The 19,216-nt window shown below is 35.7% G+C and overlaps 1 protein-coding gene across 2 annotated transcripts in view; it reads left to right on the forward strand.

Moving 5' to 3' along the window:
- Positions 1-19,216, forward strand: part of USP15 (ubiquitin specific peptidase 15) — a 61,448-nt gene that overhangs the window by 35,757 nt on the left and 6,475 nt on the right. The window contains exons 8-15 of one of the 2 annotated variants that reach the window (XM_084206606.1): positions 5,558-5,702; positions 14,371-14,544; positions 14,882-15,040; positions 15,714-15,938; positions 17,561-17,644; positions 17,735-17,829; positions 18,005-18,193; positions 19,017-19,132. In XM_084206606.1, coding sequence (XP_084062732.1) covers positions 5,558-5,702; positions 14,371-14,544; positions 14,882-15,040; positions 15,714-15,938; positions 17,561-17,644; positions 17,735-17,829; positions 18,005-18,193; positions 19,017-19,132 — 1,187 coding nt within the window. Of the gene's footprint in view, positions 1-36; positions 1,282-5,557; positions 5,703-14,370; positions 14,545-14,881; positions 15,041-15,713; positions 15,939-17,560; positions 17,645-17,734; positions 17,830-18,004; positions 18,194-19,016; positions 19,133-19,216 lie in introns of those variants that run through there. The other variant, XM_084206607.1, reaches the window with a different exon arrangement.

Raw genomic sequence — 19,216 nt, forward strand, 5'->3', positions numbered from 1 at the left:
AATATAGAAAAACATGGAATTATTTCACTTTAACAGATAATGGAGCATCTTTCAAATGCTTGAAACCAGAGAGCACTCATCTTTAATGCAAGCTGGGGAAAGTTGAAGAACCTTACTCTTACAATTCATTCAAATTTTTAGTATTTTTCCAAACGTGCATTTTGTGATCACATTTGAAGATGTTAAATAATAAAAAGGTGACATAAACGTTAAATATACAATATCTTCCAGTTAAATACTGCACTTATCAGAAGTGATTTTTCCTAAGGGGTGAAGTGTCACTTGTGCTTCTACTAATTGTGAGTAGCCCCAACTCTCACTGTTGAAAGTTAAAATCTGTGTAATTAACTGCAGTCTATTTTACTCTGTGTGTGACTGTGTAGTAAATAAGAAGAGTATTGTATATATGATTGTGAAAAGTTACCTGATCGCAGCTGAGCCTCCAGCTGAGAACTAATTTCTTCTTCTTTTAGTGTTTAAGCAAAAGGCAGTGGTGTTGCCAAACACAACACTAAAGAGTGACTTTTTTTTAGGGAGCTGTGATTTTAAATCAAGCCATCAAGGCTTTCTTATTTTCTTTTTTTTTTAATGTTAGCTTCTTGCTGGTGATACAGGTTTTTTTAGGAGGCACTTATGAAACTTGTTGCCAGCTATTACAGCTTTTAAAGATATTTTGTTCACATGATTTACCTGATTTTAATTTTATTTCTTGATTGATTTTGGAGCCAAAATGTGAGCTTTTAGGACTTAGAACTTAAGAAAAAATTTTGGCATTTAGAGGTGTGTGTTTGTTGTTATTTTACAAGTTATAATTTTCAATAGAAATACGTTTTAAAAAGGAAGTCATATAAGTTTCAAATTTGGTAAGGAATTGGTCCTTTTAAGTGCTTTAACTATAACTTAAGCATTTGTTAATCAGTCCATAGGTACATGTACTCTGTAGTATTATGAAATACCAGTCATTTTTCTTTTGTGTATCAAAACACAGTACATTTCATCTGGATGTTATGTGAAACAGATATTCAGTTCAGAAGTATACGGTTTTCCTTACAATGCAGTAATCCAGTTATGATGACTTTACAATATTTTGTTAATCACAAATTAATAATTTAATACAAGTTGTAATACAGATGAATCTTTAGCAGCACTTATCTCAGAGTCTATGTTCAGTGATGAATTCATATCCATTATGTACTTTGTACTTTAAAGTACATACTTTTGCATTAAGAATTTTTGGCTGCAAATAGTAAATGGAAAGATACATCTCTGTATTTAATTCTGTTATATAATTGTATGTTCAGAATGTTCCACTCTTCTTGCAAATATTTCCTTGTCTAAGAAAGTACTTCTTTTTCATTAATTAATACTATCTTTGTTATTTTCTTAATTAACTACTTAATGTCAGCTTTGTCTGGAATTTATTTTCATGCTTATGCTTCTGCCTTATTTATGTTATATTGCATGTTTTCCTTTAGCACACTATTGAAATTATAAATTTGTAGCTTTCTAGGATCTGTGGCATCTCCAAATGGGCATGAAATGCTGTGACTCTAAAGGAGATGCCAGCATTTGTTTTGAAGATAATTTTAGCTGGCAAAGACGATTTATAAGGCAGAAAAATTAAACAGGTTGTGTGTATTAATGGTCATAAATACTAGTCATTGCATGCCTGCTTTTGCAATGACCTGAGCTCGCCTATAGAGTACAAATTTTGTTAAAAACCTGAAAGTTTCATCGTTTTTTTGTATGGTACACATTTCTGTAATGTTTTTCTAATCCAGGAGGTGTTCTGTGTAAGAGTAAGCCTCAGGTTGGTAGATACTTGATTTTATGTTGAGGTAATTATACATTAGATATCAGAAATAGCTTGTGCAAATTTTATCCAGTCTGAAGCCTGCATTTCTGTAAATGTGAGTTTTCCTTTGATGGAATGGAGGATTCCAAATAATTGATCATTGATGTTCTTTTGCCTTTACTGGTGATCTTATTGAAAGAATAACACAGGGGGATTAGTATAATATGTGTTAGGGGATGCAGAAGAGCAGGGAGAAAACACATCTTTTAAGTCTTACTGGAATTTATATTTATTGCCGTTAATAAAGCAATACATCTATACATCTCATATACAGTGCTTTTTAAATTTTGTGGGATGGAGATTAAAAACACCTGAACAGGGATTTTGCTTGGGGAATTAATTGAGAAGTTATTCTGTTTCCTTCGTTTGTAACCATTGCTTTAAGCTCCCAAAATGACTTGTTTGCATCATTTAGTAGTGTCAGTTTGTCAAGAGGAATAGCTGGCAGCTTTGTTCATGTGCTTGTTCTAAGAAGTGTAAGTGTTAATTACATTATATTACCTCTAGAAACAGTTTCTTAATGGTGTACCTGACACATAACCAAATATTATGACAAAGGCAATTTAAATATATTATAATGTTATCTTTTGCTTTCCAGACAATGATAATGAGCAAAAAATAAAGATTGTAATCTTTATGTAGTGACATGGGCCTCCTGCTGCTTCAGGTATCTCTAAAATCTGATGAAACCTGATAATAAGTTTCTTAAAGGGGCTGGTCACAAAAATACATCGTCAGTGCATTAAAATGGTTGAAATATTACAAAGCTCAGTAAACTTTCCAAACTTTTAATTTTTTGGCTCATTATTGCAACTCGAATTCCTGTATGTATGTACCTGTTGGTACATGGCATTCCACTGTCAAATTATGTCATTTCCAAATCAAATGGTGCTTTTCCAGTCTTCTCTGTTCAAAATCCATGCTTCACAGAGCTCTAACTGTACAGTGAGTGCTCTGGGTTCATCATCACCCTTTGAAAGGTGCTTTATTGTCTAAAGGCACATACAGAAGGTACGAACAAGTCATTTCAGATCTAGCACATGCAATTCAAAATATAATCTGCAGATAGTAAAATCTCATTTGGAAACCTGCTTTTACCATTTTTGCCATTTCAAGAGCTCTGTTCAAGGGTCTGAAGATGGTTTCATGTTTTCAAATCTTGCCTTACTTTTGTGAAGCTATTTTTTTGTTAGAAGTATTAGTGTTTTATTTCTGTTTCTGCTCTTACTTGACTTGCTTATCTTCATACTAGGCCTCTGCTTTTCCCTGCATTGTTCCTTCATTAAAGGTAGGAAAGTTTTGCAGGAAAAGCAGCTGGAGGCTTGGGGACATGCACTTATCACTTTTTCTAGGATATTTCTGTTTTAATTAAATTAATGTAGATGTACCTTGCATCTTTACTTGCTTTCCATTGTTAGCTACTTATTATTGACTGTTAATAATAATTTCTTTTTTATCCAGCTCAAAAGCATAAAAAGCAAAGCAACAATGTAATTTATATAAAAATAATTTTTCCACAACAAAACAGTTTGCAGATGGATGGAGGTGTAAAGAGACATCTAGTAGCCTGCAAACAGTAAGGCAATGTTTTGTAGGATATGTTTTGATAAAATATCATAGAACCATGAAATAAAAATATATTAATAGACCTGATTTACAGGATGAGTGGTAACCTTCATCTCTAAACCCCTCAAATATATTTCTTTGGGCCAGTACAGAAGATAAAAGAGCTCTGAAATGTCTTTCCCTTTTGAGAAGTAAACTGACAGTTTGTCCCTTAGAGTAAATACACACTGCATTTATCCTCAACTAAATTATTGTCATGGTACTCAGCTAATTTGAGAAAATCTTTCACATGAGTAAGCTACAGCCACAGAATACCATTCGCATTTCCTTAGCTTTCTAGTGTCCCTCCAAAGTTGTCAATTTGTGAAGAAGGCAAAGCTGTAGAGAAGGAAATAAAAATGAAAATCCCCAGAAGAATTACATTCAATTTGTTCACTACCCCTACATCTAAATTTCAGAGAGATTTCTTTTTTGTTAAGCATGTGAAAAATGTTATCTGTAAGTCAGGTCAGGACAGCACTAGGAAGGAAGCAAGGCTGAAAGTAGAAGCTTATTGTGTACCCTGTGTGTGTGCATTGCTGTTACTACTGTGCACTGTTGGGTCGGTTATATTGTGGGGGTTGCATTAGCACCAGTGGCAAGCTTGTGGTTTTGATTCCTGGGGGAACTAAGGCTTACCAGCCCAAGGGAATTGGAGTTCACTGCAGTAACTGGGCTGCAACTGGGAGATTAAAGGTAATTTTTCCTGGGGATCTCTCATAAGTGAGTGAACACTAATTTTATAGGGTTTTTTAAATCAAGAATGACCAGTGAACACAATACCTCTTAGCTAGTTTGGGGGCAAGCCAGAGAGCAGAGAAAATGCATATGTATAGAAAAGGGAAGGACTAATGGGAAAGTCAGCTATTAAAAAGAAATGCACAGATGTAAAAGTGTGATAATAGCAACTTTATGGACAGCCATAAATTACACATATTTCTAAGACCATTGAAAGAGCGAGAAATCTTCATCCCCTTCTGTTTGAAATTTTTGATAATTAAAAAGCAATCGTTATTTATGAAAAGTGAGTAATTGTGCACTGAGGAGACAGTTGGAATTCAGTAAAAAGCATGATAGTGTTCAGGAGTAATGGCTGGAGTGTAACCTTTAGGCACTTGCATCCTCAGGCTTTTACAATTACAAATCTCAGTTTTTTAACAGTATTGATTCTTTGCACTGCATATTTTTCCTTCGTTCTTAGCGTCTGACTTTCAAATTTTTGTTCATGTTCTAATGTGAATGATGCTTAGTAGCTGCAGAAATACTCCTGAACTTTTGCCAAAGCTGCTGTCACACAGATTTCATTATGATCAGTTCCTGAAATGGTTAAAGTGGTTGTGATTGCTAGGTTTTTTCTAATATATCGCAAAACATTCTCTTACAGTGTTCTCAGATATTCTCACTTTACTGTTCTGAGGGTTAGTTTATATTTGATATGTTTGTATTTCATCTGGGAACAAATTGTTTTAAATATCATCATCATCATTTTACCTATTTCAGTCTTCTACAGTTTCTTCTATCTGCACACAAATGCAGCATAGATTTATATTGAAGTTGTTGCAAGGCATTTTGCGCATTCCTTTACCTCTCAAGGCTTTTCTGCATTTGCATGCTGGATTGTGCTGTCCTAGCAGGGAAGCTATAAATAGACTGTCTGATGCAGTGAGGCAGCTATGCCACAGTGGCCTTGGAAATCTCAGCTTTCACCTGTAACTCTGCATTCCCATTCCCACCGACCTCACTCTTGCAGTAGCAGGATGCAAAAGGAACGTAAATGATTGATTGCTGCTGGTGGTGTCTAAAGTCTGAGTGTTTTAAATATGATAGAGCAATGAAGAATAGAGTAAGCTGTGAAGCTGCTCCTATAAAAAAGGGGTAGGGATGTAATAATTGCAGTTACTGCAGTACGTTTGATTTTGGTTGTTTGCACAGGTGACTTTGACATTAATGCTATTACATTAAAGTGTTTTAAATCTTTACTTGTTCGCAAAAGTTAGTTTAACATTTTTAATCATTTAAGTCTATAAAGTACATGAATGCTTTAAAGTACTATAGATTACATGTTTACATTGTGAAAGATGTCTTGTTTTCTTACAGTGTGAAAAATTCAAACTATTGTCTCCCATCATATACTGCTTATAAGAATTATGATTATTCAGAGCCAGGAAGACACAATGAGCAGCCAGGCCTATGTGGCCTGAGTAACTTGGGGAATACATGTTTCATGAATTCAGCAATTCAGGTATGTACTTTAAAATAAAATCAACTAGCATTATTACTTGAAAATAGTGTCTTGTTTTATTTTTTCATTTTCAAAACTGATGTTAAGAGATCTGATAAGTAGATAAGCAGGATAAGATTAAAAGTGAAGAAATAATACGTTTTTATTGGTATACTTTAAAAATTGATTTACATAGCTGCATTCATTATGATCAGTGTCAGAAAGAGGTTTGACCAGTGTTCTACATGAGTGAACTTTTGAAGTGGGATTCTTTGCTTTTTGTAGTAATTGCCGTTCATATATGTTACAAAAACTGCCTTTTCCTTTTGAAATGCACTTGGGTACCAATTTTAGTACTGAAAAATGTGTCAAAAAGTAGATGACTGGTAGACTACTGGGGCTTTATTTCTGACTCATTATGTACTTTTAATGCACAGGTTAACATGCAGGAACCTTGGAAAATATTTTCCTTTGACCTTCCTCTCAGAATAGCTATTTCATGGATGAGATATTTTACAGGAATGTGTTAGCTTGTTCTTTGCTATGAATGCAAGAGAAGTACTAGTATATCTATTATTGCACTACCTCTACATGAAGAAACCTTAGTGTTCTAATTTTAAATGGAAGCTGCAGTTATCGAATAATTAACAGTCAGAACTAGGAGTTTTGTTTGGTTGTGTTTAGTTCTTGAATTTGCCTTTTGTCATTGGAGCAATCTTCTGTCACAAAACTGTTCTATGCATTTAAGTTCTTGTTCACATATTTTCCTGCTGAGTATGAAAATATTAGATCTTAACCAAGCATGCTGCAGAGTTATCTTCCTTTCCTCCTTGGTCATTAGAAGAGTTCTTGTTTTAGGTTTGTGATTTCTTTGGGTAAAATTAAAGAAAACCCAAAAACACAACCCAAAAGTTGGAGTCGTTGTTTAGCCTCTTGGAGTAAAAAAGGAATTCCCAGTACATTTGTATGAAGTTGTTGAAATTTGTTCAAAAGAAAAAATGTTCCAGAGTGTCATAGCGTGTGTAGATACTTCTGTCCCTTCTTTGTGATGACAATCAGTGAATCATTTTGTCTTACTTTTCTGTAGCTTCCTGTTAGGTAGTTGCAGAGAGCCAAAACCCTCCCCTTAGTCTTGTCTTCTTTGGATTGAACTAATGCATGCAGCTCTGCCTTTCCTTGTATATTGTTCAACCCCTTGACCACGGTGGTGTCCTTTCTCTGCTCTTTCTTACACTGGGGAGCCCTAAAGAGGACAGTGCTCCTGCAGCAGTCTCGCAAGTTCCAAATGGAGGGGAAGATTTGCTCCCCTTTGCCTCTGACCGCAGTTGCTAATACAGCCCAGTTTGCACCTGGATACCTTCCCCATGAGGATGAACAGCAGGATCACATTTCCACAGAAAAGGACTGCTGGGTCATATAATGCACAACTGCTTTCTAGCCTGTCAGCCCCCACCTGTTAGTGGTATATAGGGTAATTCCATGCTTGTTCCATACTTGTTGATGTAAGATATCCATAAAATTAAACTTCTTTATAAAAATGTTTCCATGAAGATACTTGAAGAGCAGTTGAAGAGTGCAGAAATTAAATATTTTTTAGCATGCTACACAAAAGATGGCTAAACTGGAAGGGGAAGGACACACATTTTGCAGTGTCCATCTAACTAAAAATGCTACACATAACCTCTCATGATTACTGAATTACGTCATTATGCTTTTGGAAAGAAAAGCGTGTGTTTTTGTCTAGTGCATCAACCAGAATTAGGTTTTAGGTTTGAATTCAAAGAATATTCTTGCTAAGATTTTTTTATGATTCTACCTTGTTCATCAGGCTATACTGATTAAATTACTCATTCAAACCTTAATTGAGCTGGTATACATGATATGCATGTATGTAATTCAGAAGTAACCTTTAAGTTAGAATTTGGTGCACAGGTTGTTGCCTTTAGGCGTCTTGTGCAGCATAACAAACTTGTTACATGTCACGTCATTATCCCATTGTGTTAAACGGATTTCATTCTGAGGTCTTCATTAGAAGTTTTATCAGCTTTGACTTCATTGCTTTTCAGTTACATCTACAGAATTAAGTTTTCAAATAATTCTGAGATACTATAGTATAAATTAATAAATACAGGTTTGCTGATTACCAAGACAAGTCCTCTAGGTAAGAAAATGAGGTGTTTATTGAGCAGTGTAGCTTTTAGTTTGGCATGGTACCTTTTTAATATGTCCTTGAAGGTGTGTTTTTTCAAATGCATTATTTAGTGGCTTTCTTAGCAAGGAGTTGTATCTTTCAGTTCATCCTACTGTATGTCTCAAAGAAAGTACTATTCAGAGTTTATTGTTATTTAAGAAATCCATGGAAGTGCATTTTAGTGAAAGTATGTGTTAACGCACTGAGGTGTCACAGGCTGCAGTCTTCCTCTTGCCACCACTTTCATCTTTCTCAGTTACACAGAAAGCATGCATTTCGCTTTTCTAAATTGCTATTATTTTCACGTTTTATCAAAGTAACATTGGATTATTCTGGCTGTAATGCCTATAGCCAGAGCACTCTGAACATGTTTTGATCTGTCTTAGTCTTGGAAGCAACGAAAAGATGGGCTCAAATACTATTTGAATGGTAAAATCAGGAATTCTGCTTGGGAATATTGGCTGCTCTAGGCATTTACCTGGGTGATGGAGTACACCTTCAGCAAGATGAGAGATCACACAAATCTGCAATGAGGAATTGCTATACCTGGGACCTGTGCTGCCATTTGGAGAGCCCTGTGCCTAGGGGGAACAACCCCAGGAACCAGTACACACTGCAGCAGGGGGTCAGCAACTGGATGGAAGGCAGCTTGGCAGAGAAGCACCCAGGATCCTGCTAGACAAAAGTGTGTTCTTGTGGCCAAGGCAGACAACAGCATCCTGGGCTGCACAAAGTGTGTTGCCAGTAGGCTGAAAGAGGTGATCCTTTCCTTCCACTCAGCACTGGAGAGACACCCCCCAAGTTCTGAGTTCACTTCTGGGCTCTCCAGAGACTTTAGGGAGCAAGTCTGGTGAGAGACCACACAGGTGATCAAAGATTGCAGCTTCTGACCTGTGTGGAGAGCCAGAGAGCTGGGGCTGTTCGGCCTGGAGAAGAGAAGACTCCAAGGTGATTTTACCATTTTTTGGAAGTACCTGGTGGAGAACAGTGAAGAAAACTAAGCTGAACTCTCCTCAGTGGTGCCCACTGAAAGAAAAAGAGGCAATGGGCACAAACTGAAGCATATGCAGTTCCTAAATATAGGAAATTTTGTTTTGGAAAGGGGTTTATCAAACAGTAGAATATGATTCTCAGGGAAACTGAAGCCTCCATCCTTGAAGGTGCTTATAAAACCTAACTGAACGAAGTCCCAGGCAACCTGCTCTAGGTGACCTGTCTTTGAGCAAGTGGGTTGGACCAGAGAATCTGCGGAGATGCCTTCTAATCTCCACTATTCTGTGATTCTCCAATCTGCTTTGGTCACCTACTTTATTTTACCTATCCTCCTAAAGTGTATTCCTTCACAATTGTGCTAACACAGGGCTGGTTTTCAGGATAAATCTGTTTTCTTTAAGCAAAATAGTTTACTGTAGAGTACTAGACTCTGAAATAGTTTAAATTCCATTAATGTAGCAAAAGCTCTGCTTCCATCCATTCCATTCCTGCTGGGTGTGATCACTGTAGCTTCCTTCAGCTGAAGCAGAGTTTGGTTGATCCATTTTCCAGCTGATTGCCACTTCTCTCAGTATTCTGTGCTTTCCAGGGAACATTGAGGCACTTGAGCGTTCACAGAGGAGCCATTTCTGCTTCGGAAACCACTGCATTCCTCACGCAGCTTCTCTTTGGTCTTGTCTCATGTACAGTGAAGAAAGTTTGCATCAGAACTGTTATCAATGTTCCTTGACAAAGAGGGACAATTCCTTTACACAGCCTCATCTACTGAGTCTCACAAATTTGTGTGAAGGTTCTGGCCCTGTAAACATACTAGGTAGAACTGTGAAAATCCTGGTAATGTCTTAAATTTTGTTGCAAGTTCTTTAGTAGTTCTTCAGTCTATAGGCTTGCCACTTTACCCTTCTGTGTGATTATGTGGAGACCTTTGCCCTTCCAAGTAGGGGCTTTCAGTGTTAAGAAGCTCAGGACAACTGGAGAACAGATGAAGAAGAGATAGGTAAGATCCTCTGTGGGATTACAGACAGATGCAAGCTGAATGAGAGTAAGGCCAAGAGGGTTAAAATACCATTGTATATCTCCCAAGTGCTGTTCTCTTACCACTGTTCCTTAATTTAAAAAAAGCAGTAAGTTGGTATTTTTATTTTGGTTGTGTTGGAACTTTTGTATAGTTTTTTTTCAGATTCTTTTGAAGGAAATATTCCATGTATTTATTTTATTTTAGTGTAAATACCTAAGGCTTGATTGTTTTCTAATTAGGTCTAAATGTCTGCTTTTGCAGATCCGAGCATGAAATAAAACAGGAAAGACAAAAGGGAGTGTGTAGATTTTATGAAATAGATATTATTATGAATACTTGAACCCATATTAAAAAAAGTATTTGGCAAGCAGATGTTTCATTCACATTCACTTAGCTACATAGCTTTATTCTAAGCTGAAAATAAATTAGAAAAAATTAGTTTCATTAAGCATTGCTGTGCTGCCACCTGTGGATGTTTCCCAAGTATTACTTTCCTGTTTTGGTGGGATATTACAGATTAGAGCTCTGTGGAAATGTTTGGGTTTTTTTGTTTTTTCTTTTACAGTGAAAATGTGAGAGTTCCAAAATTTTCGTTTTGTGGTTAAAAAATATGATAAGAAAAACATAAATATTTTCACTAAAAACATTCATTTTTTCCTAGATTTTAATGCATTTTTTCCATCAGTGTGATTATATACACCTGACTTTGAACAAGTTTTGACATGGGTATTTCAGATGTTTTTTTTTCTTCAGAAGGCTGAATAAAATTCCTTCTGAAGTTACTTATGGCTGTGAGTTTATCTAGACAAAAGATGGCATATTTCACCAATACCTGAAATTACTAAGTTTTTATTGTTCTGTTTCAGTTGCCATAGGCATGTGGAGTTTGAATTAAGGAGCACATTAACTAAGCGCTTTTTGCCATGTTTGATAGCATACAGACAAAAGTAGGATAGACACAAATAGGTGTAAAGTAAATCACTTTTTCTCCTATGCCTTGGATCTTCTTTTCAGTCTGGCAGCTTGTGGTCTTCTGTTAGAAAGCTGAAATACGAAATTTCAATGTCACATAAAATTCTTAATAAGTAGCACCTGAAGCTGAAGAACCAGGACCCTTAGAGGAATGTTCAATTTTCAATATGTCAATTCATGATCCTGCTGTCTCCTTCTCATTTCCCCAGTTCACTGGCATGATAGGTAGTGATGTTTTCTTTATTTTGGAAGTTTATTTTTATCATTATTTTTGTGCAATATTCCATATGGAATGTGAAGAAATGTTTCCTTGTTCCCTTAGGATTATAGAATGATTTGTGGAACTTCAGGAGGTTTCTGGTGCAACCTCCTGCTCGAAGGAAGGTTGGCTCTGAGGTCAGAGCAGGTTGCCCAGGGCTTTATCCAGGTGGATCTTGAAAAACTCCCAAGAAGGTAGAGCCTCTTAGTTCCACTGCTTGACTGTTCTTGCAGTGAAAACTTTTTTCCTTATATTCTTAACTTCTCATATTCCCACTGATGCCTGTTGTTTTGTTTCTTCCTAGTATATGCCACTGTGAAGAGCCTGGTTCCATCTTCTCCTTAACTTCTCTATAGGTACTAGGTGGCTGCTCTTGGGCCTCCCTCAAACATTCTCTTCTGCAGCCTGAGCAAGCCCTGATGCTTCAGTCTTTTCTCACAGGGCCAGTGCTTCTAGGTTACTGACTGTCTTGGTGGCCCTCTTCATTCTTTTTTTTTTTGTTCTTTCTATCAGTTAGTTCTGTGCCAACTCTTATATCAGAATTATTCCATACTTAAACTACAGAGATTTAGAAGAGTATGAGTTGACTATTTTTATTATTATATTTCCCCCTTCTACAAAGGTTTCATAGGACAGGTAGACTTGGAATCATTATCATGGGCTGGTATTATACACAGTATTCCAGTGAGACTACGGCATTGAGAGGTGTATATATATATATGTGCATGTGTACATAACACTAAAAATAATTATTTCTTTTTCATTTTCCTGTGCATCTTAATAACTTTTTCCATGTTATTAATATGTAACATGAAAGTACGATTTCGGTGTTAACCTTTGTCATGCTGAAGATTAACCTTCTCTCCTGTGGTTTGTGTGTTGGAGTTTCTGCCTTCTGTTCTATAACCTCCCATGATCTTTTCAAATGATCAGTTCAGGTTCAGAGAACTTTACAGAAATTTTTTTGGTTAAAGAAAACTTGTAGAGACAGTAGTACCTGAAATGAAGTGACATTCTGTTAGCTCTTTAGTTCACAGTTTTCCATAGTTTTACTGTATTTGTTTACCTATTTTGGCTGCTATTATTCCTCACCTTTTGGTATACTTTTAGTCTATTACTTATTGTCTATGTTTTGAAACAAACAGAAAACCCCAAATCACTAGGTTGAACAGGACACATACAGTAGATTCTTGGTTTTAACAGACACTTTCCATAAGGCTTCCTTGATAACCTAAAACACATGACATGAGAAAATAAAAATGTACGATTCCCTTCACGTATGACATGAGAAAATAAGAATGTACGGTTCCTTCAAATTGGCTTCTGGATGCTTTTTTTTCCTCTGACTTTAATCATGATCTTAAATAATTCTCCATTGTCGGCCTTTTCTAAGAGTAAACGTGTTTGTAATCATTTAACTTTGTCAGTTACATTGAAAAGATCCGTGCATATATGGCCAACTTGATTAGGTCCTCTAGAAGCTACTCTTTTTAAAATTTTGGGATCTGGTATTCTAGAAAAATATGTCAGCTCTGTACCTCAAAACTTGCTGTGTTGAGATAGACATTTGTGTATTCCAGTGCTACCATCAGTTTCATCTTATGTTGTAATGTGGACATTGTTAAAGGAAAAAGGGAAGTTATCTGTAGTAATCTTCCTGACTTGTACTACAAATATTAAGTAATATTCCGAGAAAGTGACAAAATCAGTTTATCAGGTGAAAACTAGAAACTGGTGAATTATTTTTTAATGGACTCCAGATTGTCAGGACATTGTATAATGCTCGATTAACAGAAAGACCTGTAGAAAAATATACTATTTTTGCATTATTTAGTTCCTTGTGTTGGACATTCCTCACACTAAACTGAACAGTTGAACTGATTTCATCTCCTAAACCAGCCCAAAAATAATCCAGAAGACAACACATCTGCGAGGTAGGAGGAGTTGGGATCACCACTACTGGAAGTAAAAGCTCTTTGCCATATAGCAAGAGAAAAATGAGATTTCTTCAACCCTGAGTGTCCAAAAGTGTCTGTAATACCAGGAATTTTTTTTTGCAGTGTTGACAGATCCTGAAAGCTTTAGGTGAGGAGGAAGAGAAAGGAAGGAGTTTGATATAGGCATGAAACTCAGCTCTCTACAGCATGTGACTGGTTTTGCTTTGTAATATTGCACAGGTATGATAGGCAGACATAGGAATAACATTTTTTTGCCCTGCTCAATAAAGTTGCAATTCTTCCAGTCTAATCCTTGTCTCTTATGCAATAGCATAAGTGGAGCTCTTCCCCTTGTTTACAGAGAGGCAGACGAGACTGGTGAAATACTTGACCTTTCCTCAGATCTTGTAATAAAGGAAAGAATGCAGAAAAGCTTACAATATTTAATGAAAAAACTCTTAAGAATATATAAGGCATGGCATGGGGATTATTCGCTAATGGAAATGTTTATGTTTAAAGGAGTATGAAGAGAAGCACACAAAAATTGAAAGTGAAATTGTAAATCATACTGCAGTGATTACGTCCTGCTGTCTCCCAATGCTGAGAGAGGAGACAGACTGGTACAGTTGGCCTGTAAATCTAAAACAAGGTCCTTGCTTTCCTTGGACTAATTTCAGCTCTAAAAAGCATCACAAGATTTAAAAGAACACAGCAAGGGCTTTAGCACCGTGATTCAAAGTGTAGTCCCTGTAGCGTAGATTGCTGTCTCCAGCAGCATTCATATGCTGATATTAACAAAGAGAAGGAAAAGGCCAAGCATCCTCACCTTCCCTCACCTGCTAAAATAAAAGAAATATTTTTTCAAATGTTACTCTGAATATGTTATAATTTGAAGTAATAAGCCCTGTTGCCTCTCTGTTCCAAATATGTATGCACTCTCCACTTTGCGCGTCTATTACAACCTCCGGCAACAAGTTTCATAAAGCCATTCGTGTCTCGACAAACACCTTGTTTTGTTTGTTTTAAATCTTGATACAAATCATGTTGTCATGCTGTGGGTTGTTTGGACTACTCTGGTTTATAATTTTTGAGGTAAAGCTCCTGACAGTTATTATCTGTGCATAACATGTAATGACAGCTGTAGCCAGTCTTGGTTTAAAGCCATTATTTGTTTCTGGAAAAGATTGTTTAGGGTTTTTTCTCTTTTCCTTCCAGGCACTAGACATTACAATTCGTGGCTGCTTTAACAAAATTAAAACATTCTTTGTTTAGAACTGATTCAAATCACTGTTCTAAAAAGACTGTATTATTTTTTGCAGTGTCTGAGCAACACACCTCCTCTTACAGAGTACTTCCTCAATGATAAATACCAAGAAGAGCTGAATTTTGACAATCCTTTAGGAATGCGAGGTGAAATAGCAAAATCTTATGCTGAGCTTATCAAGCAAATGTGGTCAGGAAAATACAGCTATGTTACCCCAAGAGCATTTAAGGTCAGTAAGGAAATTTCATGGAATGTGCATGTCAGTTTTGGTTTTGTTCTTTTATATGTATAAAAGTTGGAGAAATATGCAAAAAAAATAAATTTAAGTACTGTTTATCAGTATGCAGTTCATTCATTTAACTGGTAAAACACTTGGATGTATATTTCAGTAGGTGTCACCTGTCCTTGTGCTTTGGTCTTTGAGAATTAGTTTTGACTTTCTGTCTCCAATGAAAAGCTTACCTAGCTACAAGTTTTACCTTTTCAATATGCTGCTATAGGATCTCAGAAGTATCTACTCCTTCTAACAGTTAAAATATCAGGAGTTTTGCGTTTATTTTTTTTAGACTCAAGTGGGACGATTTGCACCACAATTTTCTGGTTACCAACAACAAGATTGTCAAGAGCTGCTGGCTTTTCTCTTGGATGGTTTACATGAGGATTTAAATAGAATTAGGAAAAAGCCTTATATTCAATTAAAGGATGCAGATGGGAGACCAGACAAGGTAGGGGTTTTGGACCTGATCATCTTCATTTTAGTCAAAGTTGTATGCTGTAAGATACTTCTACATGATTATGCATTGGAAGGTTGGGAAACTGATTATGTGGGGCTTTTTCTGGGAGACATTTCAGAAAACAGGACAAAACTTTAAAATTGGCATCTTGAGAAACTGTGTGATTTTGTATTTATTTTTAAGATAATGAGGGGGGATGGGAGGATGGTAAGTTCTTTTTTAAGACTTCATTACGACCATCTTTCTTGTTCAATTCAATGCTAAGTCCAGTTGAAAAAACAATTCCCATTCTGTTCTTTTTTTTTTTATATATCCACAGTATGCAGCGTTCTGTCTCTCTCCAGTACTTTTACTTTAGGGAAACTCTTCTTTTGTTAAGAGTATGAGTTAATTCAGTTGGAATTTTTAGTTTTATCTGCTTTTTGTCTACCCCCAAGCTACTTGAAAGTCTGTGCAATACCACTGACAGGATCTCTGTCCTAGGAAAAGCATACATCTTTTAACCTGCAAACCTGATAGTAGTAACATTCCTTACGGGTCCTTTGGAGTGACATTTCTGTGTTTAGGTGTTACTGAAAATGTTCTTGCCAAGGACTTTTACTAATAATTCTCACTATTCATTTCCTACTACTTTGTCATAACCCAGATCATGCTTTGTTTACAGGTGGTTGCTGAAGAAGCCTGGGAAAACCATTTAAAGAGAAATGATTCCATCATTGTAGATATATTTCATGGCCTTTTTAAATCTACCCTAGTTTGTCCTGAATGTGCTAAGATATCTGTAACCTTTGATCCCTTTTGTTACTTGACACTTCCATTACCCATGAAAAAAGAACGCACTTTGGAAGTTTATTTAGTTAGAATGGATCCACTTGCAAAGCCTATGCAGGTAAGCAGCTTAATTTTCATACAAACACTTTGATTCATGAGGCATTAACAAGGAGCCCAAGTTCCTTTACACAGTGAAAATTTATAAGCAAATCCAACAAGCTTTATTTTCCTGGTATGTGTTCTGAAGTCTCACTTAGGAAAGTGGGGAAGACTATGCAGAGCTGAGGAAGACTGTACATACCTTGTACACTTTCAAGAAAGAATTGGTAATTTCTTTATAGTTGTGTTAATAAGGCTTCTTAATCTTTAAAATGTAGACTGATATAATTTTTGAGAGCTACTGTGATGAATTTTTAGATTTATAAAAATATTTATACTTAATCTGTAAGACTTAATTTCTTGGTTTCTTAATTACGAAAGGTAAATATTTGTAATAAGTGGTGCAAAAAACCCTATGACTAAATATATTGGGTAATCTCAAGTGTGCTCTCACCTCGTAATGAGTCAAAACATTTCAGATGAGATTTCTTTGTGAAGAGTATCCCTTTTGCCGTTTTTTAGGAAGGGGATGATATTACACACCTTAGAATGTCGTGAAAAAATGTACACAAGGTTATCATAACCAAGTCATGAGTAAATGGTTCTAGCTGTACCTTATACAGTAAATGAGGATAGGTGAAAAAAATACAACACAGGCAGTTATGCAGGCATTCAAAAAGGCTCTGACACCTGAAATCAGTACCATAAGAAGGAAAGTGGGAGAAAAGAGTGTTCTCAAAGGCAATGAGAGTTGAGTTCCTCAGTGAGTTGAGGAATTTGAAGGTGAAGGGAGGTGTATTAACTGATGGGAGATGAGCCTTCTAGAAATTTAATTGTGAAAATAGGGGACTCACAGTAGTTGCACAGGGGACAAAAAGTAGTTGAAAACTTTTGAAGCAGTTGAACGCAACTCATTATGTGAGATGGTTGTGCTGGAGCTGATAGTTTGGGAAGAGCACCATTTCAGAAGAGTTTTTGTGAGTCAAAATGATTATAAAACTTAAGGATATAGCATGCAATGCTTGGAAATTAATTACAGAGTTAATAATACCTTATTTCTAATTAATCCTGTCTTTATTATGCAAATAACAGGTAAGAGTTTTGTGTGGAGTTTTATTACAAACTTCAGGAGCACTGCATAAGGGAAGCCACAGAGAGGTTTTCTTTGACTTAAATCAAGTTCTCTCTCTGCATGTGAAATGAGAATCTGTTGCCTGCCATTGTTTTTTTCCTAGTAATACTTTATAAACAACTTGTGTTGTATTCCAGATTGAATAATCTTTTCAATAGTATGTATACTATTTAAATGCTTGAATTAGAAGGTACTGTTGAAATGCAAATCTTAAGTAATTTAGTACTGTTAGTACTGTCTTCTCACTGAAAAAGTAAAACAACATGAAAATAGTATTGTATAAAGTAATAAATTGAGTAATAAATCAGTGTATGTGTATTTGTAAAGTTGAGCATATAACTGCTACATTTTGAGCAGCTTTTTCTATTTGTCTTAGTTGATCTACATACTTTACAAATTTCAAAAATATGAAAGAAATACGTGAAGTATGCTGGACATGTGTTGTTTGGGCTTTTTTCCTCATGTATATTTGTTCTCTTAAGAAATTTAAATTATATTTTCCTTTTTAGTACAAAGTAGTTGTTCCCAAAATTGGAAATATATTGGATCTTTGCACAGCATTGTCAGCTTTGTCTGGTGTTGCTGCAGATAAGGTAAGAGTGATCTCTTAAATAAAGCACAACAAATAGCATTTTAGTGTGTATTAACCTGGTTTAACAATGTGTACTCCATTTTCTTTTCAGATGATTGTTACTGATATATACAATCACAGGTTCCACAGGATATTTGGCATGGATGAAAATCTAAGTAGTATTATGGAACGTGATGACATTTATGTGTAAGTGTAGATAACGCACTTCATGTCTCTTTGCAGTTTGTTTAGTTATTTGCAAAAGATTAAATCCTAGACACCAGATAAAGATCAAACTGGGAGAGGATATTTTTTTCTTTTTCCCCTTTGTAGCCTTTTCCATGACCATTTTTCTTTGTATTTCTGATTGTTTTTCTTCTAGATTTGAAATTGCTATCAATAGAACAGAAGATACGGAACAAGTCATAATTCCTGTTTGTTTAAGGGAAAAGTGCAGGCACACTAGCTACAGCCATAGTGGTTCTTTACTGTTTGGTCAACCTTTTCTCATAGCAGTGCCTAGAAACAATACTGAAGATAAACTGTATAACCTGCTGCTGCTAAGAATGTGGTAAGTTTAATGTTAAAAGAAAAATTAGTTTGTTAAGAATAATGCTAATAGTTGGTGTCGGTAAGCATGTACTTTCATGTGCGTTTTTAACATACTGATTAGATTTGAGTACTTGTATTTGCTTTCTGATGATAATTAAATATAAAGTTTTAGCCACTGATGTAGATTTTAATTTGATTTTTTTGTTAGCATGACCTCATGCAAAAATTACTTGAGAAGACAAATAGTTTGACAAATAGTAGAGAGTCAGTCTGTATTGTTAAATAATTCTCTTGTATGCTTAGCTGTTTGCTAGGTCTTGGTAAAGTGGAAATATTTTCCAGTTATTATGCTATGGTTATACCTCCTGTAGCTACTGTTCAAGTTTATGCACTAATTTTTATTGTAGTAGACACTTTATTGTGGTAGACACTTTCTGAAACTAGTCTAGAATTAGTGTCATTATATAGAAGAAATTAAAATCATATAACCTCTAATTTAAATTTATGCTTCTTTCTCGTTGATGTAACTTTTATCTGTAATATGGTTAATGAGCAGTTTAAAAAAATGAATACTGGACAAACAGAAAGTGAGACTAAGAATCAAGTTGTCTCAGACCAAGTAGCTGCCAAAAATATACAGTCACATATGAGCAGGTTTTCCTGTGCTTGTAACACTAGACACGTTTGGCAATAAAACTGATAATCTGAGTAAATCAGAAGGGAGTGCAGAAATACAATACGGTAGCAAGAACTTGTGATAACAGTTTAATTACCCGTTTGAACAATGAAAATTGTTTAACAATCCATTGCTTCTAACTGTTGCTTTCACTTGTTACATTTAGCCGATATGTAAAAACATGTACTGAAAGTGAAGACACTGAAGGTTCCCTGCATTGCTGTAAGGACCATGGTATCAATGGTAATGGCCCAAATGGAATACATGAAGAAGGATCTCCAAGTAAGAGTGGAATATCTACACTTGTTTAGTATTGGGTGTTGGATTTGAAATGGAAGTTAACTGTCTAGTGTTTTTCAATGTCAT

Source organism: Fringilla coelebs, assembly GCF_963513975.1.
Source record: "Fringilla coelebs genome assembly, chromosome: 5".
In the NCBI taxonomy this organism is placed as follows: domain Eukaryota; kingdom Metazoa; phylum Chordata; class Aves; order Passeriformes; family Fringillidae; genus Fringilla; species Fringilla coelebs.